Here is a 27,848-nt window from a genome sequence, read left to right on the forward strand (position 1 = left end):
TTCAACCATGAAACCATCAGTAAGTTAAGTTTTATTTTTCTCATTCACATCCACAACTCTCTCTTTAAAACAAGCTGTGAAGCCGACAGCAAAACTTTGTTTTAAACATTAATAAACAACAACAAATGTTCACCCCTTGTTCTAATGTTGATACCAGAGTCTCCCAGTAATTCCTTGTTTTCTGCAGCCTGAGGTTTGTTTTTGATAAATTACTGACGTCCAGCGCTCGACAGGAAATCAAGCGGCAGCCATTTTGCTAATAAAAATACTGATGGTTCCAGTTTTTCAAATGTGAGAAAGTGCTGCCTTTACTTGCCTTACATCAAAGTAAGCTAGATGTTTTTGGGTTTGGACTGTTGGTCAGACAAAACAAGACATTTGATTATGTCACTTTGGGCTCTAGAAAATTTTCTGATGCTTTAGTGACTGAATGATTAACAGAGAAAATGATCTGCAGATTAATTGACAAAGTAAATAATTGTTAGTTGCAGCTTTAATACTCACCTTTACTTCTGAAGTGCTCTCTCAGTCTTCCAGCAGACACCTCAGTACGAACAGAAACTGTCTGAGAAAAGCTCTTTGATGTCTGTGTAGCGACAGACGCTGTAAGCAGACGGTCAGTTTGACACCCAACACGTGTATCATGAGGTAAAACCTGGTTTGAGGCACTGCTGGGATTTGCTCTGAAAAGAAAAAACAGAACAACAGATGTCAAGTTCTCTGTAAAAGACAGAACCACAGGATGAGGTTATTAGGGCTGCAACAATGCTTATTGTTATTAATAATTAATATGCCACTAAACTTGTCAATTAATTGTGTCCTGGAGTCCAAAGGGACGTCTTCAGGTGATTTGTTTTGTCCGACAGACCCGAAAATATTCACTTTACTATTAGATGACAAAGAAAAGCATCAAATCCTCACATTTGAGAAGCTGTAATGTTTGGTATTTCCTGGGCTGGCTGCAACTAATGATTGTTTTTATTATCGATTAATCTATCAGTTCTTGATTGTTTAGTCTATTAAATGTTAAAAAATAGTGAAAAAATTGCATTTACAATTTCTCAGAAGCCACAGTGATGTCTTCAATTTGCTTGTTTTGTCTGACTAACAGTCCAAAACCTGAAGATATTCAATTCTAATCTATTAATTGATAAAATAATTGACATATTAATCAACAACAACAACAACAATAATAATAATAATAATAATAATAATAATAATAATAATAATAATAATAATAATAATAATAATAAACTTTATTTATATATCACCTTTCATAACATAAAATGCAGCTCAAAGTGCTTTACAAAAAAGTTATTAAAAACAAACAAAAAACAGATATTTAAAAATAGGGAACATTTAAAATAACCAAGAAAAAACAAAAAAAGAGAAAAACGATAAAAAACTAAGAAGATAAAAAGAGGTAAAATCATCAGGCGATAAGAAAGATAATACAGGTAGTAAAAACAGCTGATAACAGTAAAGAGCAAATTAAAGGTTGAGTTAATTAAAAGCAAGACCATAAAAGTAACTTTGAGCTGCTTCTTGAAATTATCGGCAGAGGATGTTTGTCTAATATGCGGTGGGACTTTGTTCCAGATCTTTTGGTGTGTAGCTGCAAAAAGCTGCCTCACCAAACATTTTGCATTTTATTTGTGGCACATTTAACAGGCCAGCGTTAAGCGACCTAAGCGGACGGTTTGGAACATACTCTGACAAGCAATCTGAAAGATATGAAGGTGCTAGACCTTTCTGGGCTTTAAAAACAAGTAAAAGAATTTTAAAATCTATTCTCAGCGTTACAAGGAACCAGTACAATGACGCTAATACTGGTGTAATATGTTCCCTTTTCCTAGTTTTAGTTAAAATCTTGCTGCTGAGTTTTGAATGAGTTGCAGCCGTTCAATGGTTTTATTTGGTAAACCAGTATAAAGTGCATTACAATAATCTAAGCGTGAAAAAACAAAGGCATGAGTGAGTTTCTTAGCATATTCCAAAGTAAGGTAGGGTCTGACTCTTGAGATGTTTCTTACATGACAAAAAGCTGTCTTTGTAATGTACTTCTGGTTTAATCTGTAGAGCCAGATCCTGCTTGAAAGTTCTTCTCTCTGTGCATCTGTGCCAATTATAAGAACTTCTGTTTTGTCTTCACTTAATTTAAGCAGGTTATCACTCATCCACTGTACAATGCTAGAGAGGCAATCTATCAAGGGATTTAGGGCCTCCTTATCGTCTAGTGCTACAGATAAATATAACTGGGTGTCATCTGTGTAACAATGAAGATTTACACCATGGTTGTGAACTATTTCTCCAATCGGAGGCATATACAGGGAGAACAGTAGTGGACCAAGAATTGAACCCTGAGAGAGAGACAAAGAGAAAATCACGTTTGTCTGAGACATGTTCACGAAGGCTGACAAAATAGCTTCTGCCCGTGAGATAAGTGTTAAACCAGTTAAGCGCAGTTCCAGAGAGTCCAATCCAACTTTCAAGTCTGTCTAGTAGTATCTCATGGTCGCCTGTATCGAATGCAGCACTTAGATCGAGAAGAACTAGGACTGAAACGTTTTTATCGAAGATCATTTGTTACTTTTATAGGAGCTGTCTCGGTGCCATGTCCTCTTCTAAAACCAGACTGAAATTTCTCATGGATCTCGTTGTTTTTTGCAGGAATGCATCCAACCGTGGTAGCCCAGCAGAGTCAGATCGAGAAACCAGCCTCGTACTGGGCCCGAGTGATGAAGCAGTCCTCGATGAAGTGCAAGGAACAGAAATGGATGTTGGGGTTTTACTCCAGTGGCAGGTTGGTGTAGATGAACATGATCCACTGCTGTCAGACCGACTATTGAGGTACTTTTGTGTCTTTATTATTCAGTCAAACAGAATAGGTTTGCGATCAAAAAATAGATTTGAGAGCAAAACTATTGACACTGCAATCAAAAATGTTTTGTTTGTGAATCCAAAAGTTTTATTTGCTGTTGAGCTGAATCTCGTGGGCGGGACCTATACTGAAAGACAGGTCCCGGAGTCTCTATGCTACATCTAGCAACATCCACAGTTAGTAAACGAGAGGGAGTTTTGAAGTCCATGTAGAAGACAGAAAATCAATGCACAGGTATGTTTACACATAACTTCCGTCTTAGTAATAGCAAGAATGTTATGTTTCAACTGGTGCATGTAAATTGCTTTTGTTTAACAATCTGTGATGTTGTAATGGGTTTAAAAATACATATTGATTTCATCAACCTGTAGCTCAACTAATCATCACAGCTCTACACTCCAGATTGCTTGGGGTTGGAGGCAGAAATTGCAGAGACACGTCTCCAAACCTGGACAAATAAAACCAAAACGTGACTCTGGATGATGTGCTGATCAGAGCGTCAGTGCTGGTTAAGTTTGTCTGCTCAGAGTTAATATGAAGTCTGTTTGAAAAGCTGATCCGCACACCATCACGCCTTCTCTGTCGGGTTCAGTCAGGTTAACTGACAGATCAGAGAGCAGCTTTGTGTTCAGATGACAGCTGAACTGTGCCGCTGTAAAAGCTTTTCTGATGTGAACAAGACGACGGAGCCGCCCTCCGCCTCCACGAAACCGACTCCACCGGGAATTCAACCGAGAGATCTGTCGACGGCGCCAGGAGACGAGCCGCTGTTTGAACTCTCTATTCAAAGAAGAAAAATAAAAGAAACCACAGCTGATTGTTCCCATGTCAGAAACCTTCACCACGGAGTCGAGACTTTCTGTTCCACTGCGAGGCTGCATGAAAGCAACAGCAGCTGCACATGTTCACAGGAAGTGCATCAGTCCTGTTTCTTAATGTTGGTTATCAGCCCTGATCCAGGACTCGGACGTTTCAGTCACTAAGCAGCTCATAAGATTTGTAAGAATGTTAAAAACATCAAATCAACAAATGTTAGACCGACTTCTTAGTGATTTTTAATGTGGAAAAAAGGCATCAGGCAGTGTAAAATACCAAAAATAAATATATAAATAAATGATTCTTCTATTATATTCAATACAAAGCATGTAAAATCCTTGCTCACCAACTTGTGTATGGGTATGGGATGCTGTGAGCCGGCACTTTTGTTGTGTACCAAAGACTCGGATTAAAGCAGGAAATTCTCCCACACGCCTGTCTGTAAATGATCTCATGAGAAAATGACAACATCTATAGACATATATATATAGAGAGAGAGTGGTGGTAGGATCTAGGCTCTTCCCTCTAACCTAAACCAACGTGAAAACTAAACCTAACAGACATAAAGCTGCTAAAATAGGCCTCCTACCAGACCCAGCAAAAACCAAAAGAACTGACAAAGGGAAAACACTAAAACATGTCAGCTACATGTAACCAGGTGGTCAAATAATAATATTTATGGAAATAATATCCATGCTGAGGAACTTCTCCATTGTTTCTATCTATCAATCTAGCTGGGGATGCTCATGTTGGACAGCAGGGGGTGTAAGTTTACCACTTAGTGCAGCGATATGCCTGCTGAGTGGACAGGGAATGCTGGGAAAAATACAGGAAGTACAACATAATGCGCTACTTTCTGCTGAGAATAGCCACTGGTTCCAACGGTGAGAGTATTTATCAGGTATCTTATCTTGTTTTGAGATTATTATGCATGATCCTGTAAAATAGTGGTTTAATGATGTTGGATGCACTTATATAAAAGCCACATGTTGTGTGATTGTTTTGGTAGGATTGCAGATGTTGGTGGATTGAAAGCCACACGTGCGGAGCACAGCTTGCTATCCGTGAATTTGGTATGAAACAGTTTATTTTGTTTAACTGTTTGTATTTGTTCATCAAATGTATAAAGCAAAATGAACATTTTTGTTTTTGTGTTCTTCTGTTCATAGAGGTGACACTGCTGTATTTATGCCGTATTTATGCTGTATTTGTGACGTATTTGAGCCACTTTTTTGTGTCGCTTTTGTCACAATTTCAGTGACGTGTTTTCTGTGCTGGAAGAAGTACTAGGTTTTGTTTTTTGTTTATTTATTTGTTTATTTTTGCTAAATGTTTCTTTTGTAAAATTTCACAACCTGGCCTTTGGTGGAAGCCAAGAATTTTTAAGTTGCTCTCCATAATTGGATAACAAACAATTAAGGAGAATAAAACCCCCAAAAATTTGCATTTGAAGTTGTGTGGATCAGACAGAGCTGTTATAGAGCAGTTATCCAAGACTTTTATACATAAAAGGCTTGTTGGCCACTAAAATAGAAAATGTGCAGGCAACTCTTGACAAACATGCACCACAAACCTGAACAGTGCAAAAATAAAAGGACCAAACAGCAGCTCCAACGTACAGAAACAGATGAGAAGAAGAGAAATCTTTATCTTGAGAAGAATCTTTGTATTTTCTTGCTGCATCAGAGATGAAGATTGAGATAATAAATGACTTACAGTGAAACATGTTTAACATTTTGCTGCTGTTGATCTTTATGTTCAGCATTCAGTTCAGACTTGTGTCGTGTTCAAAGTGTTACAGAAATGTTTCAGGACCCACTGATTAAAACTGCTGTTGAGACTGTTTAACAACAAAAAGCAGGTGTTTATTCAGACATGAGACTGATGTTAAACCATCAGTTGAACAGTGAATTATATTTTATTTGCTGTAATCATTCCTCCTGTTCATACTGACCATCAGAAGATCCCTTCATAATGACCTTACAATGGAAGTGATGGAGGACAAAATCCACAGTCCTCCTTCTGTGCAAAAAATGTATTTAAAGTTTATCTGAAGCTAATATGAAGCTTCAGCGTCCAAATGAGTCAAATCAAGTAGATATCTTTCAACGTTACAGTCTTTTTAGTGCCAAAGTTCCTCTTTTTGTTACTATACTTCCACCTGCAGCTCAACAGGGAAACACTGTCCGAGGAAACACAAAGACTGTAAATGTGTCAGATATCCACTTGATATGACTAACTCAGACTGCTGAAGCTGAATAGAAGCTTCACACAGACTTTTAAATGCATTGAAAGCACCTTTGAAGGATCTTTTAATATCCAGTATGAACAGGAGGAATGATTACAGCGAGGAAAACCTCTTTCACTGCTCATATGGACACCTGACTGTTGGTTTAACACACTGGAAAATTGTAAACTTCTTCTTTAAGTCAGAGTCTCCACCCACCACCACATAACTCCTGAACTCCCCAGGGCTTTAACAAACCCACTTAAATCCACTCCAGAAAATAGACCAGCCTGACTCTGATCTGCTTAACACACTGCAGCACTGCAATTGAAAATCAATTGAGGGATGATGAATGGGGGCCATTAGCTGCTGTGGCGCCGGGCTGGATCCAGTAAATAAAGGCTGGCGATAAACACGGCGGTCGACGCGGTCTGAGAAGCCGGCGGAGACGTTCGTTAGACCGGCAGCCAAGTGTCAGAGTTGATGAATGGTTCGACTCTGAGAAGACCCCTGAAGACTATAAATTATATTTCCAGTGTTAACTTAATGGAGAAACACAAATCATCCACAGCAGCAGCACACCGAGAGCAGAGGAACCTGAGAGTCCTGGACCAGAACCATGAAGAGTTCATCTCTAATAAAACTTTATTCATCATAGAAGAGTCTTTACTTAAAAGTTAAAACATCCTGAAAACCTCTGCAGATGCAGGGCACACCTCAGTCTCCATCACTCTGTATGTCAGGCTGAATTCTGTGTCCAAATTTAGGTTTAATTTTCTGCTGTCAGTCATTTTATCATTCAATAAAAACCACTGCAGGTCTGTTTGAAGTCGGCTCTTGTAAAATCTATAATTTCCATCCAGACTGTGAAAGTTTCTCATTCAGCTCCTCCTCATCCTTCACAAACTCTCATTAGTTGGTTTCATTTTGTGCTGTCAATCATTCTATTCAAATCAGTCTTCTCTTTTCTTGAGCACTTTCTGTACTTCTTCTTGTCTAAAGTTGAGTTTCACGGCTCCGTCTTGACTTTGAAAACTTTTGACACGTTTTTGTTGTTTTGTGAGGACATTGTATTAACCGACTTTCATTTTATGTTATTGTTATTCTTGGAGACGGATACTATGTTTAACCAACTCTGTACCGTCAAATTTAATTAATAGTCATGTGGGGACCCGTTTGGAGGAGAGTTCCCACAATGTCACAAATACAAGTATCCACACACACACACTTGTTTGTGTCCAGTTGACAGAATAAAATGTTGGTATGGTTTGTTTCTGCAAACCATGGATACGTCGAATCTCTACATTTCAATACATTTAATATGTAGCATATTGACATTTCTACTATATGTATCATAAGGAAAGTGACATAGTTGAGATGATCGCTTCTTGTTTCAACCGACAAAATTGGGTATTTTTAGCGAGACATTTATAGTTGTTCTTTTGGCAACAAATCTGGGTATTTTAACCCAAACCATGATCTTTTTCTAACCCTAATCAAGTGGTTTTTGTGCCTAAACCTAACCAGACTTTAACCACAGTGTTGTTGCAACTGATAATTTAATGCTTGACACGTGAAAAGCTTAAAATGCGATCAACTTTCAAAACATAGAGATTGAAACATAGAAAATTCAACATATCTGTGGTTTTCAGAGACGTACAATGCCAACGTTTTTTTTTCTGGTGAGTGGGTTATTTTGTCACAGGACAACTTCAATTCCTTTATATTAATCCTAACACCAACCTCCGAGTCTGTACCATAAAGTTTAAGTTTTAAACTTGTGAGAACCATTTGAGAGGAGAGTCCCCACAAGACACCTGACAGCTTTGTGTCCCCGTAAGGTAAATACAAATAAACACACACACGATGCAGAATGAGGACACCATGACAGAACACCTTTAAAAAAGTTACGTTTGAAGTGTATTTATTAATATAATAATAATAATAATAATAATAATAATAATAATAATAACCAGAATGCAGTGTAACCTTCACTCAGTCCAACCTATCTTCTATTGCAGAGAATAATCACAGTTATAAAAATATCTTTCTTCACACGTCCGCAGAGTCGTGTTGGTGGATTTTTTTTAAAAAAACTTTTATTTTATTGCCCCTCCCCTCAAAATCCAAATATAAAACAACACAGAGATTTGAGTCCCAGGGGAATGAATGGAGGATGTGTTTTTCCACTGCAGAGAAACTTTGACCAGCTGAACGTCACTCAGATGAGTTTGATCGTCTCTAAGAAACCTTTGAAATATTGCAGAAAAGAAGAACTGTGGTCTTACAAATCAAATGTCAAAGCATGAAATTTACTTGGATTCAGCTGTTTTAAATGATGAACTAGTGACCAATTCCAAGAGTTTTACTGTAAACAGTTTGAATAATATGTTTAATGTGACACAAGCCACAATTATTGAATAAAAAAATACAACCAAAGTTATTTTTTGGAAATAGAGCTGTTAAACAGCAGGGCCTCTGGGAAATGTAGTTGTTGCCGTCTCTGAGCTCACTTCCTCTTTATGATAGAGTGTATTATACCATACTCACCAAATTCTCAGTGTGAAATTTATGCGATATAGAGATCCATCCTGTCCAGCTACCGACTCAATAGAGTTGCAAAGTGGGAGGAGATATTTCTGGCAACCCCTGGTTCCAAAAGTAACAATCCTGTTCATTTTTCCCATAGATGATGTCAAAGACTCTCAGTTCTCTCTTCTACAGTTTGAACATGAAACTCTCCTGGTTCAATCATCAGTACAACAGATAAATAACTGTGTTCAAAAATATCTGGTCCTTTCACAAAAGTTGAAAGTAAAAGACTGCGGACATAAAGATTTTGGGGTAGAAGTTAACCCTCTAAAACCTACATAGACGCACCTGGACATAGTTTTATATTTTTGTCAATTCTGAGCTCATTCTTCCAGTTAGTATCAAGTGAATATACATCCTATAATTCAGGGGAATCTGCTCTTTCTTTCTGGTGCAGTGTAATGTCACCATCATGCATTAGTTTTGTGTAAGCAAACCATATTTGACAAAAAAAGAAAAATGCCCGGTGAAAAAAAACTTGTGTTTTGTTGAATAACTCCATAGTCAACCAGAGAATTTTTGTTTTTTCAACGTGAAAAGTTGTATTTAGGTGTTTTAGAGCTGCGTGTAAAAGTTGGTGCAAATCCACCTTTTCCTCAGTGAGTTACAGCCACTTAATTGTCCTGGGTGTTTTTTTTAGTAAACAATGTGACAATATATACATTTTGGTGGTGTCTTTATATTTTGGTCACCTGAGAGTAAATATCAAAGTGTTATATATCATTGGAAAATAGACAAGCTAATCTGTTGATATATGGAAGTGCACAGTGAGTGCACACAGTGACTCGAGTGAAGCCAATGAAGCCCAGCAAGCTTCTGTTCCTGCATCATGTGACGCACCGTAAATCGGCCCTGATGGTCATAAAGGCAACGTTCAAGGTGCCTCAGAAAGCCGAATCTCACGGTTCAGAAAAAAAAGCTTGTCAGTATCATAAATGGTTCCAAAGTTATTTAATGTTTTGTAGAACATGAGCTGTGTCTCAAATCACATACTGTTAGTACACTTTCATGTAGTACACTGTGTACACTATATATTACTGGCGTGAATTTTGACAGGGTAGTGTTGTCTCAAATCAAACCCAGCCGTTGTGCACTTACCGGAAATTAGCATTAGCTAGCGTTAGCATCCGTGTTATCGTTCTTGCTACCAAATCATTACAGACTGCTAAATTAACCCAAAAAACATACTGATGGCTTATATCCGACAACAGTATAATGGTGCTAAGTGCTAAGTGCACTGCATTTTTCTATACTTCACAGTGTGAACGCACTTATGCACTCAAAATGTTAAGTGTAAGTACAGAAGTATGCGATTTGAGACACAGCAATGGTCTAGTGTAGCATTGACGCTACGCTCCGTTCCAGAGGGTTAACTACAACTCCCAAGGTGCATTTCAGCAAGAAACAGCCAATCACCAAGCTTAAAATTGGGTCACATGTGCCACTAACGGCGAGCAGAAGCTAAAGATTACAATAATGAGAAAACTGATTTTTTTTTGTTTACAACTTAGGCGACAAAGTGTTACACTCTGATTCGCTCCTCTGACTGGCTTCTTCTCCATGGCAACAGCAGCCGAGGCTCATGGGTATTGTATTAATTTTAGCCATCTGTCAAAAAATCGCAGACAAAATGTAATTTATCAGGAATGAAGTATAAATAATGTAAACTGATGTCAGAATATAAACCTTTAGGATCGTTACATTATCCAGGAGAATCCTAAGTTTCTATGTTCAGTAACATCGAGGCGATCAATTAAAGAAATATTTTAATTGGAAATAGAGAACGAGGAAAAACACCCGTCACACTTCGCAACTCTACACATTGAAAGTTTGTTTTTCGACATGTTCCTGGGTTTTACTTTTCATATTCTAAGATAAATTAGTGCCTTAGAATATAGATAGACCTTTATAATAAAAGCTGAAATCTTAGTGATTTTAATTTCACATTTTAATTTTACTGTATTATCTTATAATTCTGATCTAATTTCAACCAATTAAGTCAATAGTTTGACTTTGTATCTCATAATTTTGACTTATTTATAGATTTTTTTATTTTTATCATTACAATGTATTCATCAATTTTTAAATTTTTTTCCCAGGCTGTAATGGTCTTCCATACAATTTCTCTTCAAAGTGTTACGAAGGAAGATTTTTCTATCAGAGGGAGATAAGAATCCTAAATTTAAGTATTACTTATTTTTGATTAAAACAGCTTATTTCTGTGACTAGACTGTAATCGCTAATGCACACTGCTTGAATTTGGACACTTTCCAAAACATTTGCAAAAAATAAATGTATAAATAAGCCGGCTGGTGTTCATCAGAGGCCTCCAATCGTCTCCAGTGACTTCAGAGTTAATGTGATAACGATGCAGTGGAGGATAAACTGATACCCAGAGGAGCTTGAATAAAAATCTGATTATCAACACAGCGAGCTGCAGTGGAAAAACACGCTGAGAGATGATAAGTGTCGCCAGAGGGAGGAAAAAAAAAAATCAACAAAACATTAAAAAGAAATGATATTTATCTGAGGGAATAAGTTATCTAATGGACCCCCTGCTGCTGAATGACTGCTGATCAAAGTTTAATAACAGTGTGAGTAACAGTAGCGGAGATGAAAATTAGTTTTTTGTTGTTTTTTTTTTTAAAGAAATGTTATGCAGCTGATATACAGTTAAAAATCATGTATCCCTAATGTATCTCCTCAGGAAAAACATCTTTAAAGACACAGTGAAAAAAAAAAATACATTTTTCATACAAGTTTCATATCCTCGACTCTGTTAACTCCAAATCAACGTGGTTCTCCAGAAACTCTTTGCTAACGACATCAAGCTCGCTCTCAGTTAATCAAATCAAATCCCTGAACGATCCTCAAATGATACCCAACTCCCATATTCGAGACGCTCTAACTGCTGTTTCACTGTGTCTTTTAATGTATTTCAAAAAGGTAAAATTATTGTTTTCTCACAAAACCACGTGAATCAAAAATGGCAGTTACGTGGGTTTTCTGTGACAGCATGTGTATGAGCTGAGATATAGAAGTTTATTTCTGCCAAGAGAAAGAAAAAACATTTATGAAATGTTAGAAGTGACTTGACTTTTAAAGTCCTAATTATGAATTTGTAAATCAAAATTATGAGATACTTAGTCAGAAGTTTTACTTTTTGAGTCAAATTTTTTTTTTTTAACTTTAATGTTTTAAGTCAACTTTAAGGTACTAACCCATAATTATGAAAAAATGTTAACTTTTTAGATCAAAATTCTGATAGTATTTTTTTTTTTTTTTACTTTTTGAGTCAAAATTTAAAAGAAATTTAAACTTTAACTAAGTAAATATTTAGATTATGAAAAATTAAGTCAAAATCTTTATACGTCAGAATTATAGATAGTCATTAAGATAGTCCATCTTTTTAAAAAAAAACCAAAAACAAAACTTTTTTAAATCAAAATTGTAAAAAATCTTAACTTTAACCACGTGAACATTAGGATACTAACTCATAATTATGAAAAATTAAGTCTCTTTCTAACTTTTTAACTTAAAATTGAATCAAATTTTTATCTTTTGAGTCGAAATTAAAAAAAAAAAATCAAAACTTTAACTTGTGTTAAAATTAAGATACTGACTCATAAATATAAAAAGTCAAGCAATTCAATTAAATTCTGCCTTTTTAAATTATTATGTCATAAAAATAAAAAAAAATCATAACTTTGACTCAGTATCTCACAATTTTGAATTAACATGGGTTTTGTTATTGGCGCCATCATGTTTGTTTCTGTTCTTGACAGAAATGGGTTTCCATACAACATATGATGTGGAGGTGAATGATCTGTAAATTTGTCCTGAATGTGTTTCCATACAGGTGTGTACAGATGTGTTGTTCATGTGTTGACTCTGTTCAACTAAATGCATTTTTGTCTTTTTGTGCTTTTTTTAAATAATTCCTCTCTGTGGAGTTTTGTTTTAATAGAAATGTTTTATCAGCAGAACGCGTATCAAATCTGTTTGCTTTGATACTCAAACCATCAACTCTCTAAAATTAAAAAGAAATTAGCTTCCAGATTTTTTATTTGTCAAATGTTTCTATTTGAGTTTTTCCCACAAATCTTGAAAAAAAAAAAACCATAAAAGAAATAAAAGAAACCTGAACTAAAAATCCCACCCTCGTTAAAACCAACAAAACTTAAGAGATGAGAAGAGTTGGAACGTGTAAAGATTCCCGTCTTTATAATATCATAGGAACAATATAAGATTTGATTTTACAATACATTTTTCTTCCTCCTTTTTCCAAAAGCTCCAGCTGTTTTGTAGTTTAAGGTAACTGATGGTCTCAGGTAGCGTCAAAGTCTCCGCCGCCGTCTGAAAACTCCTATTTGGAAATACTAAAATAGTTCTGAGACCAAATGCTCGAATCCCATTGGCTCAGGGCTGAGAAATATGTCCGGTCACACGTCCTCGGATTACGATTGCATTTTTGTTCTTTTAGTTGTAAAGTAAATCAGAGAACTTCCTGTCTGTATCAAGAGTCTGTTTTCTGTCTGTGGCTTTTTCATTGCTGCGTCCTCTTAACACCCCATCCAACATGGCTTCCTTTTTCCCAGAATCCTCTTGTCATCATAAACATTTTCATCTCCAAAAAAAAAAAAAAAAAATTAGTATGAAACTGATTCTCTGCATATTCAGACCAGGAGATATTTTTGTTTATCTGTTATTTTCTCCTCAGTCATTAAGACAGAAAGATATCCAACTCATTTGTTTTTATTTGTTTTGTTTCCATGACGATGGCGGTCCTCGGGCCCCGGCGATCTTTCCCCTCTGTGAGTCTGAAGGCACTTGATGTCATGGCAGAGGGCGAATTCTCCTCCTCGGTCCGCCGCAGACAGACAGACAAACAGACGTCAAAATAAAACCTAAAAGTTTGTTTGTTTTTTTAAAAATACCGCCCTGTTGGTCCGCCCGCTGTAAAAAGTTACCCCGCCCCTCCCAAAAATAAAGAGACTGCTGTTTGTCTGTCCAGCTCGCAGTACAGTACTGTTGATCTGTGGAGGGGGGGGGGGGTGTATGGGTGGAGATGGAAGGGGTGGGAGGTGGGGGGGAGGGGGGTCAGGAAAGTTGACATTCCAGCTGTTATTTCCTCTGTTTTCTGTGCTTTGTGGCGCTGAGCTGAAACCAAAAGGTCAACGACACCGTCACTAGAGATGAGCCAGTAAACTGAAACACTCTGATTCTGATCAATACAACCAGTTTATCATGATTATTGTTGTTTTCAGAGACCGAACACATGAATTATCTAAATATGAACGGATGCACGCTGATACTGAGCTGTATCTAAAGTGATTTACAGTCAAACAACATGCTTTTGTTTACAGTTTAAACTGTTTTTGATTGATTGATTGATTTCTTATCAATACCTCCAGTAGTTTGCAGAGCTCTTCAGTGACGTCATCATCACTGTTCACATTTGCTTTTATCTTCAACTACTTTTACACCAAAAACTTTTTTAGCAATTTTACTTTTTCCCCAAATTTCAAGTGTTTCCACTCATATTTTTTTTTAGGTGGAAATTGAAAATGTGCCTAAAAACAAGTGATATTGATATTTCCTCTCACAGTGAAGACATCCTGCTCACCTGCACTTCTACATTATCCATCACATCTGTTGTATTTCTGATTCATATTCTGATAATCATATATACTGTTACCATTCTATTCTTTCTGTTCTATTTATTTTCTTCTTCTAGTTATTGTGTGTTAGTTGCATTAATTTCTTTGTTTTTGTGTTCTGATTTATGTCAAGTGGCTGCTGTGCATTTTAATTTCCCTTTGGGATTAATAAAGTGTCCGTCTGTCTGTCTGTCAGCGCTACATGGGGTTTAGTTTGTTTTAATATTTGTAAACATTTTTCATGATTAAAATCCAAACTTGTCTGAACGTTCTGGACAAATTGTGATTTTTCTCTTCACTGTGAAGAAATTTACTACTTTTTCAAAAGACAGTTCTTTGTTATTTGTTCTTATTCACCGTTTTCTTCCTCCTCTAGTGCAACTGGACAAACTAATAAAACTACTGCCCCCTCGTAGGGAGCTTCTCCCTGGACCGCTGACTATCATTTTAGCCGACAAGATGTTTTTTTTCTCTTTTAATAGAGCTAGGCTAGCAGTTTCCCCCCGCTTCCAGTCTTTGTGCTAAGCTACGCTAACCACAAGCTGGATCTCTCTCTGTGCTGGACGGGATGAATCTGATATCCATCTACTTTAATGTCGGACTGCTCCTTTAATCCTTCTATAAATAGTTTCCTGCAACACCATCATGTGATCTTTTGACCTTTTGTGTCAGCCATCTTGGAAGGAAGTCTCTCTGTAGCTCTGACCGTATCTTTGGTAGTTGGGGGAAGTGGGGGGGGGGGGGGGGGTGTAAATGTGGAGGGGGGTGAGGGGAGGCCGGGGGAAGAGGGGGGGGGGGGGGGGTGAAGACTCAAAGGTGTTGGCATCCCGTAGAGAATGGGGGTCACCTCTGCCGGCCAATCACAGCCAGACTCAGAGTGACGCACAGCTGCCATATATGGGGCAATGAGGGCGGGGCGAGTGACCTTAGATCTGTGTGGGACAGAGAGAGAGAGAGAAAGAGAGAGAGAGAGAGAGAGAGAGAGAGAGAGTTTAATGAGTCAAGAGAAATTACTGCTGATGTTTATTTCTAATTAAAGATTTAAAAACAACAATGTTTTATTTCCTGTAGTGGGGTGATGTCACAGCGTCCATTAATTTTAAATGACATCTTCTGTTTCATAAAGTCAGACAGCACACGGAGACACTCATGTGATCTAAAACTGTGCTTCCAACCTGAGGTTTGGGGTCCCACAAGGGGTCGTGAGATGAATCAAACGGGTCACAAGATGATTACAAAAGAAAGAATTAATAAAAAAAAAAACTAAATTCTGCTACACAAGCCTTTTGAGATCATATTCAAACAAGCCTTAAAGGTTTTGGACAAAATGCTGAATCGTCACCGTTACCCTTACATTTTAGTTTAGTGCCGTCTGATCTTTAAGTTTGGAAAAGAGGTGATAGAACTTTTAGAAATAGGCCAACTTAAAGGAAGAGTTCACAGTTTTTCAAGTTGATTTTAAACCAACAGTCAGGAGCCTAAATGAACATGAAAGCTGTTTTTCTTGCTGTAATCATTCCTCCTGTTCATACTGACCATTAGAAGATCCCTTCATAATGACCTTACAATGGAAGTGATGGAGGACAAAATCCACAGTCCTCCTTCTGTGCAAAAAATGTATTTAAAAGTTTATCTGAAGCTAATATGAAGCTTCAGCATCCAAATGAGTCAAATTAAGTAGATATCTTTCAACATTACAGTCTTTTTAGTGCCAAAGTCCCTCTTTTGACTGCATCAGTGTAGCAGTAAGAAGTTCATTCAGCCTTTAAGTGAACCAAAATCCCAACTTTTATAACACCTTACATTGATGATTAAATCACATTGAAATGAATGTGTAAATTAAGGCTGATTTATTTATCTCTTAGATCAGAAAAGAAGATGTTCAGTTGCCTTCTCACATTAATGGACAAATTAAAAGACATCTGTTCCCCAAACACACTGATTATAAGAATTTGTGCGAGTTTTTTTAAGGTATTAGGTTTGTTTTCAGGGTTAAATTAAGGATTTATTTTTTATAGTGTAGGTTCATAATTTTAAGAAAGTTTAACACTATTAAAAGAGCTGTCACAGCATGTCTGTGGTCTGCATTTCATTCAGCAGGTGTATTATCACAGTGTGAGTGGACTCACTGTTGGGTGGAGGGTCTTTACATTCCCCCTCCTCAATGGTGACATCATCGATGGCGATATCTCCCTCGATACCAGCGCCTCGGACTCCTTCCATCACCATCTAACACAAGCAGGAAGAAACAGAAAACTAAGAGACACAGAAAGCTGAAGGGGAGGCAAACTTTCCATCTCAGGATTCATTAAAACCATTTTCTGATATTAACAGCGGAGTTGATGTTCAGAGCTAAAGGACAGACTGAAAGATACAGACTCAGCAGGTGGCATCAGGAGAAGAAGAACCAAGAGTTAGCATATCGCTGGCTAACTACATTATGTTGTGGGGTAACAGGTGAAATTAGAAAATGTTCATGACAAACACATCCCCTGTGTGAGAGCCTTTCTTGGATGATACTTGCTAACGTTAGTTGAGGCTAACGTTAGTTGAGGCTAACATTAGTTGAGGCTAACGTTAGTTGAGGCTAACATTAGTTGAGGCTAATGTTAGTTGAGGCTAACGTTAGTTGAGGCTAACGTTATCAGCTCTGACCTCATTTTTACTAGAGTTGGGAAAGTTTTCCTGAGATATCTTTGTCAAACTTGTCAGTTAATCCTCGTCCTCAAATAATTTTCTCTTGTAAAAGTGAAACATGTTTGTTTGAAAATACATCTAACCTCTATAAAAAATCACACATACCTGGATGTACAATCTAAACACTCAAATAACAGTCTGATATTATGTTTTTCCTTACTGTACTATCATAAACTAACTGCCTACCTGTGGTCTGTACCTGTGGTAAAGTGGGTGTGGTCTGTGCCTGTGGTAAAGTGGGTGTGGTCTGTACCTGTGGTAAAGTGGGTGTGGTCTGAGCCTGTGGTAAAGTGGGTGTGGTCTGTACCTGTAGTAAAGTGGGTGTGGTCTTACATGTAGTAAAGTGGGTGTAGCCTGTACCTGTAGTAAAGTGGGTGTGGTCTTACATGTAGTAAAGTGGGTGTGGTCTGTACCTGTAGTAAAGAGGGTGTAGCCTGTACCTGTAGTAAAGTGGGTGTGACCTGTACCTGTAGTAAAGTGGGTGTGGTCTGTACCTGTGGTAAAGTGGGTGTGGTCTTACATGTAGTAAAGTGGGTGTGACCTGTACCTGTAGTAAAGTGGGTGTGACCTGTACCTGTAGTAAAGAGGGTGTGACCTGTACCTGTAGTAAAGTGGGTGTAGCCTGTACCTGTGGTAAAGTGGGTGTGGTCTTACATGTAGTAAAGTGGGTGTGGTCTTACATGTAGTAAAGTGGGTGTAGCCTGTACCTGTAGTAAAGTGGGTGTGGTCTGTACCTGTAGTAAAGTGGGTGTGGTCTTACATGTAGTAAAGTGGGTGTGGTCTTACATGTAGTAAAGTGGGTGTGGTCTTACATGTAGTAAAGTGGGTGTAGCCTGTACCTGTAGTAAAGTGGGTGTGGTCTGTACCTGTAGTAAAGTGGGTGTGGTCTGTACCTGTAGTAAAGTGGGTGTGGTCTGTACCTGTAGTAAAGTGGGTGTGGTCTGTACCTGGAAGGCTGTGTTGGGGTGGATGTTGACCTTGGCTTGCCGCCAGCGGTCTCCTTGGTTACCAGCCAGACTCCAGACTGAGGTGTCCGTCACCGTCTGACCTTTCTGACGCAGGAACACGTTAAGAGCTCCTGCAGGACAAAAACAACAACAGGTATCAGGTATTTTATTAACACCAACCAATCACAGCTGGACCCTCAGACAGACGTCACCGTGCTGCAGTCTCACCTATGTGTTTCCCGTACATGTGGTAGTAGAAGGCGAAGCAGTAGGTGGGGTTGGTGGAGACGCTGCCGGAGGAGGAGGAGGAGCTCTTGGAGCCCATGTTGAAGGTGGGCGACAGCAGCCGGGCTTTGTCTCCCTCCAGCCTCGGCCTCGACGTCTCGATGTACATGTAGAAACCTGTGAGAGGTCAGATCAGAAGGTAATACATCAACAAATCATTATTGTGACATGTTCTTTTTATTTTCATTATGACTGAATCTTACTGGAGTTCATTTTGTTTCATTATAGAATTTTTTATTTCAAAATTATCTTTTCAAAAATTATGACAGTTAAGTTGCCAATCCCCGCCCCCTCACTCCTCAGCCAATCACATGCCTTTTAGCCCGTTAGCTCGACAACAAAGCAGAAGTGAGTCTGAATCAACAGACTAGCTTCTGTACAAAATAAATACCACAAATACACAAAAACTGACCTCATTTTTTAAGCTACACAGTCACTTTACTGTCATGAAAAGTAATAAATTATTAGTGTCATATAGAAATAATGCCATGATGAAATAAAAACAGACTTATTAAATAAATTGAAATAATAATAATCTTCTAATTAAATTACAAATGTACTCAAATGAAATATGAAAATAACCAGACGAGGAGTCCACAGCCGTGCTAGAGGCTCAGCAGTGATTTGAGCTAAATGCTAACGTCAGCATGCTAACGTCAGCATGCTAACGTCAGCATGCTAACATCTTAGATTAGCGTTACTTTTCATTAAATTGGACCTCCTGAGCTGTAAGGCAAGGTTAGTTTATTTATATTGCATAAAACTGCACCAATTAATTGATAAATTGATTAGTTGCCAACTATTTTGATCGTTTTTATCGCTTTAAGTCACAGTTTAGGAAAAAATATCAAAATTCTCTTGTTCCAGCCTCTCAAATGTGAATTCTTTATTTTCTTTAGTTTCTATGACAATAAACTGAATATCTTTTAGTTGTGAAGACACCATCTTTAACAGTTATGGACCAAACTACTAATAAAATAATTGAGAAAACAATCTTCAGATTAATCAATAATGAAAATAATCATTAGTTGTAGCTCTAGTATAGCAGCTTTCAACACCAAGACCATTCAAAATGCTTTAGATAAAATATTTTAAAAAAGGCATCATGGGAGCCATTTGGAGCCATTTTCAGTTGTATATATTTGTCTTATTTACGTTTACACCTCCGACCACCAGGCGGCGCCTCCTTGTTTTGGGTAATTGTGGGTGAGGTGGATCAGCTGCAGGTGTTGCTGATGTGTGTCAGAGGTAAACAGTTTCTGAATGTGCCTAATTATTGTGTGTTTACATATTTGTGGACAATCCTGGAACAGCATGTATTACTGGAAGAAGTAGCAGCAGCCTCTCAGCGGCTGTTTAAGGGCAGCAAACAGTCCAGAAAATAAACACAGTGCAACCTTAAAAAAAACACATAAAAATATGAATTTAAAAGGAGGAACATAAGAAAACACTGTACAGCTGTTGATTTACAGTAGAAATGACAGTCGGTGCTGCACAGAGTCAGAGCAGCAGCAGCGCAAACAAATCCACCTCCGGCTCATCCAGCAGAAAAAAAACAAAACAATCCTCACAAATTAAATTGTACATGAGTGTAGAAAACACACACGCACGCATGTTTCCTGTTTGAAAGCGGATTTAAAACCGTTTACCCCGAGGCTCACTTTAATGAGATTCTGCAGCAGAGTTGAAACCTCGTAGAGGAAAACGAGCAGCAGCAGCAGCAGCAGAAGAAGAAGAAGAAGAAGAAGAGGAAGAAGAAGAACGGAGGAAAAAACAACAGCCGTTGTCACACATCAGCTGTACATATGTAGAGATATTTTAACCTGTGTTTACTCAGGGATTAAACTCTCAGCGTGCACAGATCCTTTTTCTATTTTTATTATCGTACAGTTAATCCTGTAAATGCTGCCCGGCTCAGCAGCACTACGACAATCCCGCAGACTTTCCTCTTCCTCATCTTTCCTCATCGTCCTTATTTTAAACTTTCAGGATCTGATTTTGCCAGAATGAAAACATTAATTATATGAACTAAAATGTCCCTTTATTAGATTACATTAAACTGAATAAATGTTTGCATATACTACTACTACTATATACACACACTGTTGTTTTTATTTATTTATTATATACAGAAATGTTTTAACCTTGTAAATCACTTTGTAACTGTTTTGAAAAGTGCTGTATAAATAAAGTTTATTTTAATCTTTGTTTTTATTGATATTTGTGTCAAACATTTTGTCACAGCAGGAAAGTTATGAGACATTTCTTTAAACTCTTCATCTACACAGATGACACAATAAATGACACAAACAAAACTGACACTAATAATTAACACTACAGTATAAAATGTAGCTTTGCCAGCATATATTCAGAGACTAAACGCAATAAAATATATATATTAAAAAAAGAGAAATCTATCAGAAATAATACAAGTTATGTCCGTATATTGACAGTGGACGTTATCTGTCCACATCTCCTTCATAAACATAACGAGCTCCATGTTTTCAGGAGTCTGAATATGACTCGTTTATATCCTGCAGCTGTTGGACATGAGTTCATTAGTGCTCAAATATTGCTTTTTATTTAATTTAATTTTTTTTATTGTGTTGTTTGTCTACTTGGTTATAAGCCTGGTTCTGATTCTATGTTGGTAAAAATATGTTTTTTTAATAAGTAAATGCTGTTGTGCACATAATTATTATTTTTTTGTGCAAACAAAATAAAACATATCTGTGAGCTGTTTTGTAAATATGTGTGTTTTCAGCAGGAGCCAATGAGCTTGGAGATATTTCCTCTAAATTCAGGATAAACCAGACCTGATGTGCGTGCCAAATTTGGTGAGTTTTTGAGCATGTTTAGGGGGTCAAATTAAGGATTGAAGTGGCGTATTAATAAAGAATAATAATAAAGAAACAAACACACGAAAAACAATAGGGTCTTCGCCCTTTGGGCTCAGGCCCTAATTATTTAAATGTGTTGTTGTAGTTTGGACAGTAAGTGTAAGCCTCTTCCTGTGCGTCTGTCCCCCTGTCCCCCGGGGGGGGGGTGTGATGACCAGGTGTTGACAGCCAATCACGTTTCATTATTTAGCCTCTTCCTGCCTGGTGGAGCTGCAGCAGCGAGACACAAACTGGCTGCAGGACGTTTACGTTTCAAGTTCTTCCAACACGTTTATCAGGATTCACATGTATGAGAGTTACTATAATGTAAATACTGTTCATTTAAACATACCAGTCATAATCACAGGAGGGAGAGCTCTGATATATCTGCAGTAAAAGTCTCATTCATGTTTCTCATTGGTCAGCTTTATATCCACATGCAGCGCAAATATTAAACCAAATTTCAGAAAACTGATTTGTTTGTTTCCATCCACGACTGTTTAGTGAATATTAATTAATAGTTCTCCTAAAAAAAGCAGAAAAAGAAGAAGACGTAATGAACAGAGCGACAGTCAGAAGCGAAGGCGACGTGACATCACATCCTGGTGATGGAGAGCATGATGACATCACAGCTTCCTGCTGTTGGAGGCGTTTTGATAACAGACACGTACTGGACGCCGCCCACAGTGAAAAAAACGTCTGCCGCCATGTTTGTTCTCTCCAGTGAGGCCGAAGCTTCAGGGACGTTTAAAGTCACATGTTTCTAGAGCTGTAAGTCTGCTGGTCGACTGGTTGATTGGTTGATATGCTCTCGACTAAATTCTCATTGGTTGAATAATCTCCGTGTTATTTTCATAAGGAGAGAAGTGCTACATCAACAGCTTTCCAGGATTAATCCATTATTTCCTGCGGCGGGAGGGACAGACTAACAAACTACCTGTGAAAACAACGGGGGTGTATTCAAAATAACAACGGTTTCCAACCCGATGGAGCCTGCTGGGTCTAACTGTACTCAACGTTTACTGGACGTTTACTGAATCTGTGTTTCTCCATGACGACACAACGAGAACCCCCACCAGGCCAAAAAAAAAAAAAATTTTTAATATTTGATATCCGAAATGAATGGATATTCATTCGACAGCGTTTAGGAGTCTCTGTGCAGCGCTGTTCCGGTACGTGAGTCAACCTCTGTCGTTGCCTGGGAAACCACTGGTCGCACGGCTCCGTTAAGGAGTACGTTTGCGTAGCGAGCGGGAAAGAGCGAGGAGCAGAGAAGTGACGGTGGATGCGAGCGGAGCAGAGGAAAAGGTTAGTAGTGAGTTGTCAGTCTGGCAGTAAATGTACAGTACAGACTACAGTGTGTCAGTTAATAAATGCTAAAAAAGTCACGTCTGTTGTTTTCCCAACTGCTGGAAAAGTGAAGGGGGTTAGCTCCAAAGTTAGCAACAATGGGTTAGCCTAGCCTGAAGATGCTAAACAGAGAAATGTGTGCACTCTGTCCCGTTACACCCCCCCCCCCCCCCCCGCGACTAATCGATTAGTTGAAGATTATGTCAGATTTTAGTCGACCAAGATTTTCTTTGGTTGACTGCAGCCCTTCATGTTTCCTGTATGACATCATTTATTCACTAAATCTTTTTTTCCATTTTGCTTTTATTGATACGTCAACGTTTCCACCTCATCCAGGTTTAAGATGTCGTGCTGATCTTATAGAGATTTCTTTTACTTCAGTAAAGGATCTGAGTATTTCTTCTTCTCCTCTGATGGATTCTTCTTCATGTATAATAAGTTGAACATCTGTTTCAAAATGGCGGCTCTAGAAAGACGCCTTCACTCTCTCTGTCTCTGACTACAAACCCTGACGCTGAGTTTTAACGTTTTAGATCTCAGCTGTCAGACTGAAATATCTCAACGTGACGTCTGACTGTTTCTTCAAACCCGGAGTGTTAAAAAGTAAATTAACAAAACAAAACTCTTCACTCTGAGCTGTCATCATTTTCTACAAAACTATCTTTGCTGCGGGACAGATGCTGAAGTTATCTTTGTTTAACTGAAGACACTTTGGACAGTTTGACAGGCCGGCTTACTACGCCTACTTACATATCCGGTGTCAGTGTTGACAGTACAAAGATTATTCAGTCAGAAGTTTCTCTTTGTAATCAGGCTGTGAAAGTCTGTCTGACGCTCAGTTGATAGTCAGTTTGTATTTTTGACACGCTGCTTTTTCCTGATAACGTTCCTCCGTCTGTTCGGAGGGAGAAATGCCAAAACCGCACCGGAGAATGTGACACTTCAGCAGAGATCGTTCCAGTGATGAAGTCGCCCTCAGGCAGCCATGTTGGAGGTCTTAACTCCGTCTGTCTGTTTCTGACTGACGTCTTTAGTTTTGACTCTGATGGAAGCATTTTAGCTCAAACTGCCTTCAGATACTTGATTTCACAAAACACAAGACTGCAGACACTCAGTTCTGATGTACAATTAAAACGGTCAAGAGTGAAAACACACACAAGCTTGTGGCGGCACTGATTCCCCTTGAACACAGATGTTCTGTAAGAAGTCGGAAAACCAGCTGCATGAAGAAATTAAAAAAACAAATAATATTCACTTAGAGAAACCTCACAAGAGGGTGAACTACGAAGCGAGATTAGTGGGTTAGCGAGGTGTGTCGAGCCTGCAGGGCGTTCCATGTCACGAAGGTGTCTGTGTTAACCTGCTACATCACCATGGTAACTATCTGTTAACCTGCTACATCACCATGGTAACTCTCTTTTAACCTGCTACATCACCATGGTAACTATCTGTTAACCTGCTACATCACCATGGTAACTCTCTTTTAACCTGCTACATCACCATGGTAACTATCTGTTAACCTGCTACATCACCATGGTAACTCTCTTTTAACCTGCTACATCACCATGGCAACTCTCTTTTAACCTGCTACATCACCATGGTAACTCTCTTTTAACCTGCTACATCACCATGGTAACTATCTGTTAACCTGCTACATCACCATGGTAACTCTCTTTTAACCTGCTACATCACCATGGTAACTCTCTGTTAACCTGCTACATCACCATGGTAACTATCTGTTAACCTGCTACATCACCATGGTAACTTATACTGCAAACTTAACCTGGTCTGCAGCAGGTTATGTTCCGAGTTTCGGCTTAAATCGGCGATAAATTTTGAATTTACATCAGCAGTTTTCTGCCAGCGTTCCTCTCTCGCCTTATTTGCAGCAACCGTGCTGCTTTTTGCTGTGATAATGTGTTTATATTCTTCATATCTCTCCGTTATAATGATCTGTTCCTCCTGACTGAAGCAGGCGGCTCATGATTGGTCCATTTTGTGCTGGAAAAGAGTCAAATGACGCCAAACGCCCCCTTTTATGGGGACGCACACAGAGCCTGAAGCAGAAAGCCTGAGTTAACAAAGAAAGTTCATAACCACCGTCATGAAACCACTTATCTCTGATCGGGAATTCAGGGTTTGTAGAGCCAGAACACACAAAGAAAGTCTGGATATGTTGAACTTGCTTTGGAGTAAAACCCCTACGGTGTTGCACAATGGGACACGTCCCCTCTATGAAATAATACCTCTTTGATAAGGAGAAACAAATGCCTCTTTAATGTGTATAAAAAATAAAGCCTGCAGGTGTTCAGGCTATCGTGGGGCACTAAAAAACCAATGCAGGACACTTGGGTTATGTGGTGTTAAGGTCCCTAACACCAGAAAGAAGACACCAAAGGGTCTGAACAGACCAGAGTTTCTGTCTGACAATCTTTTTAAATGAGATCTGCAGCCAGTGGAGGAAGGAACAGAGTGACCACGGCGTGCAGTTTCTCTCCTCTCTTAAACCTCAGAAAAAGGGCGTCATTACATCCCGATTGGTCGAGAGGGGAATGAACCCAGCTGCTCTCAGTCACCAGCTGGCAGCCGGTCCTCCCACTCTGCACACAGGTGATCTGCATAAACCCTCCAATCAACCCAGACATGCAACTATCTGAATTCAGAACGGGGAGACAGAGAAATGATAGCAAGTCCCACTAATGGGTGACTGCTACAAGCTTCCACTGTGGTCTCTCAGACCAAGCGGCAACCTCTGGGGCTGTAAAATGAAGCCAAAAACTGCAGTTCCTTGATCGACCACTTGAGGCTCCAAAAGCGAGTCAATCATAGACCCCCATGTTAAAATGTCCAACTTTACAGCAGAAATAAACATGTTTACAGTCTGGTACAAACAACGGTTTTGGTCTCTGTAGTTAATTTCCTCTTTCATGACAACTGTACGGGGGGGGGGGGGGGTTTATAACTCACCCGTTTAAATTTTATTAAACCGTAAAGTTCTGCATAATGAAGGACATGGCTGCTTTGAGTGACAGGTCCGCCAGCCGCTAGGTGGCTTGTTTCAGCCGTTAGGCCCCGCCTCTTTGCCCATTTTTGATTGGCTGGGAGTTAGGCAGCGTCACGCACTGCTAAGATGGCGACGGCCGGAGCGGCTCACTTTGAGCTTCAAAACCGCTCTTCAGAAACCAACAAGTGACGTCACGGTAACTACGTCCATGTTTTTATAGTCTATGGTGCAGACCAGTATGCAGTGGTGGAGGAAGTATTCACATCCTTTACTTAAGTAAAAGTATCAATGTAAAAATATTCGGTTACACATAAACGTCCTGCATCTAAATCCTACTTCAGTAAAAGTATATAAGTATTATTAGCTAAATTTACATAAAGTACTAAAGTAAAAGTACTTGCTTAGCAGAAAATCAGGCTGTGATTGACATGTTAAATAAATGTAACAAAGTAAATTATTAATCCTGATGAGTCGGTGCTTTAGCAGCGTCTTACTGCTGCAGCAGCTGCAGATAATCTGAGATGATCCATCAGGTAGAAACAAAGTTTTGATTCATAAATCTGGATTCATTTTCACAACTTTAATCTTTAATTTTTGCTTTTTTTTGAAATATTGGAGAATTTTACCTCTTTGGGCCTCAAACTACTTGAAACCATGTGAGAAGTTTAGAGGGAAAATGTCTCTTTGGTTGTTAACAACTGTAAACAACATCTAGTTTAATCTTTAAAGAAGCAGTTTCATTATATTTCATGTAAAACTTTAATCTGAAGCGTAATTAAAGCTGTCAGGAGGAGTAGAAAGTATAAAGTATTCAGTTGGTCTCTGCTAGATGCCACTAAATCTTACATTTTATCTTGTCTCTTCATGTGTGGACAGATGACTGCAGTGTTTTCTGGATGTTGTCTTGATGTTTTGGACGGTGGATGTTGTTGCTGTTTGTCTTCTGTTTGTAGTTTTTACTGGTTTCAGAGCGTCTCTCTGCAGGACTGCAGCTGGTTAACGCTGACACATTTACAGAAATGCTGATTAATGTGTGTTGTGTCCTTATAAATAAATGTTGTAATTAAATAAAGTGAATATGAGTCGTCGCTGTGCTAACCATCCTTCTTTCTCTCGTCCTCGTTTCCTGTCATCATTCCGCCGGCGGCGTCTAATAAAAGCATAATAATATGCTCATAAAGTGACAAACAGGATTTCTGTCTCTACACATCTGTCATTAAGATTTTATGATGTATAAGAATAGTTTGCACATGATAAAATTATTACCCAAAGTCCTTAAATAGGACAGAAGAAGACTTTCAACCACTTGTGCATGTATTATTATATATTTTCCTCCCAGTAAAACGAGTTTATTTCTGTCAGTTTTGAGCACATTTATCCTCCCTGAGCGTCGTACAGTAGAAACAAACAGCGTGTCCATCAACCTGCTCTCATTCAGTCAGCGGAGGACTCGGCTCCTCGGGCTGATCCGCCGCTGCTTTTATTCTCAGCTTCTTATCGTGTTCGGGGTGGGCGACGCCCGTCCCGAACGGCACGCATCATCGGCATCGGCGGCGGCGGTTCGATCCCCGTCTCATCGGTGCAGAACTGCTGATTAACATTCAGAGTGTGCTGTCAAGCTTTTAAGCCCTGGAGCTCTGCCTCCGCTGTCAGCGCTGCAGGCAGCAGGACGACAAAAAACACAACAAATAAAAAAACTCACACAGAGAGAGACGCGGCGAGCGAGCAGGACGCCGTGAAGGAGACGAGACGTCTGCTGCTGAAGGACAGATCTGTAAACGTGTCTCCTGTCTGCTCTCTTCTTCTTCCCCCCAAAAAACTTAGATGTATAAATAAAAATCAGAGTTTTGGCAGTTTTTAAGCTGCTGTAAAGTGTTTTTCTTTATTAACTCACTGAAGGCCTGTTAAAGGTTTCAGTCCCAGAGTAACGCTGGGACTGCAGTTACTGTTTCAGTGGAACTCATAGATATCATCACATTTACATCAATATCTCTACATATAAATGAATTAAAATGAACAGATCAGTCTGTTTTATTTTATTAAGCTACAGTTTGGATATTTATAGAACATAATTAGCTGCATCTCTCTGTTAATAAGGTTATTTTTTCTTGAGAGAAAGTCTGTTAGTGGAGCTTTGAGTTGAGTTTGAGCTGCTGGTTGAAGTGCAGATGATGGTTTGACTGGGACTCGTCCTCCAGAGTTTGGACTCCCGAGTTGAACCTGCCGAGTCTGAACTTGACCTACTTTGAAGCTGTTAGAGTTCACTGCAGCTGTTGACATGTGTTGTGTTATGTAGGTATTGTGATGCAGATGTTAACCCACAGTTGGGTTCACAGAGAATAGACTTAAAATGTGTAAAAACAACTAGACCTATGTTATATATGTTGTTGAGTTGTGTACTTACATTATCCCAAATGTTTCCAACAGTTTTCAAACTCAGAGAAATCTGTAATTTAATCAAAGTAACGGACCGTTTCATTTGGTCGCCTGTCAGTGACGTCATACCTCCT

At 38.7% G+C, this 27,848-nt stretch overlaps 1 protein-coding gene and 1 long non-coding RNA gene across 2 annotated transcripts in view; one reads left to right on the forward strand and one right to left on the reverse strand.

The window, feature by feature from the left end:
- Positions 1–4,250: 4,250 nt before the first annotated feature.
- Positions 4,251–6,745, forward strand: LOC122998706. The gene is made up of 2 exons (XR_006407486.1): positions 4,251–4,770; positions 6,244–6,745. It is a non-coding gene; the product is annotated as an uncharacterized LOC122998706 (long non-coding RNA).
- An 8,201-nt stretch (positions 6,746–14,946) lies between these two features.
- The window catches only part of mdga2a (MAM domain containing glycosylphosphatidylinositol anchor 2a), a 131,138-nt gene continuing 118,236 nt past the window's right edge, over positions 14,947–27,848 (reverse strand). The window contains exons 14-17 of the mRNA XM_044375625.1: positions 18,049–18,222; positions 17,821–17,951; positions 16,306–16,405; positions 14,947–15,108 (exon numbers count right to left, since the gene is read on the reverse strand). Coding sequence (XP_044231560.1) covers positions 15,020–15,108; positions 16,306–16,405; positions 17,821–17,951; positions 18,049–18,222 — 494 coding nt within the window. The 3' untranslated portion in view covers positions 14,947–15,019. The remainder of the gene's footprint in view (positions 15,109–16,305; positions 16,406–17,820; positions 17,952–18,048; positions 18,223–27,848) is intronic.

This window comes from Thunnus albacares, chromosome 15, assembly GCF_914725855.1.
Source record: "Thunnus albacares chromosome 15, fThuAlb1.1, whole genome shotgun sequence".
NCBI lineage: Eukaryota > Metazoa > Chordata > Actinopteri > Scombriformes > Scombridae > Thunnus > Thunnus albacares.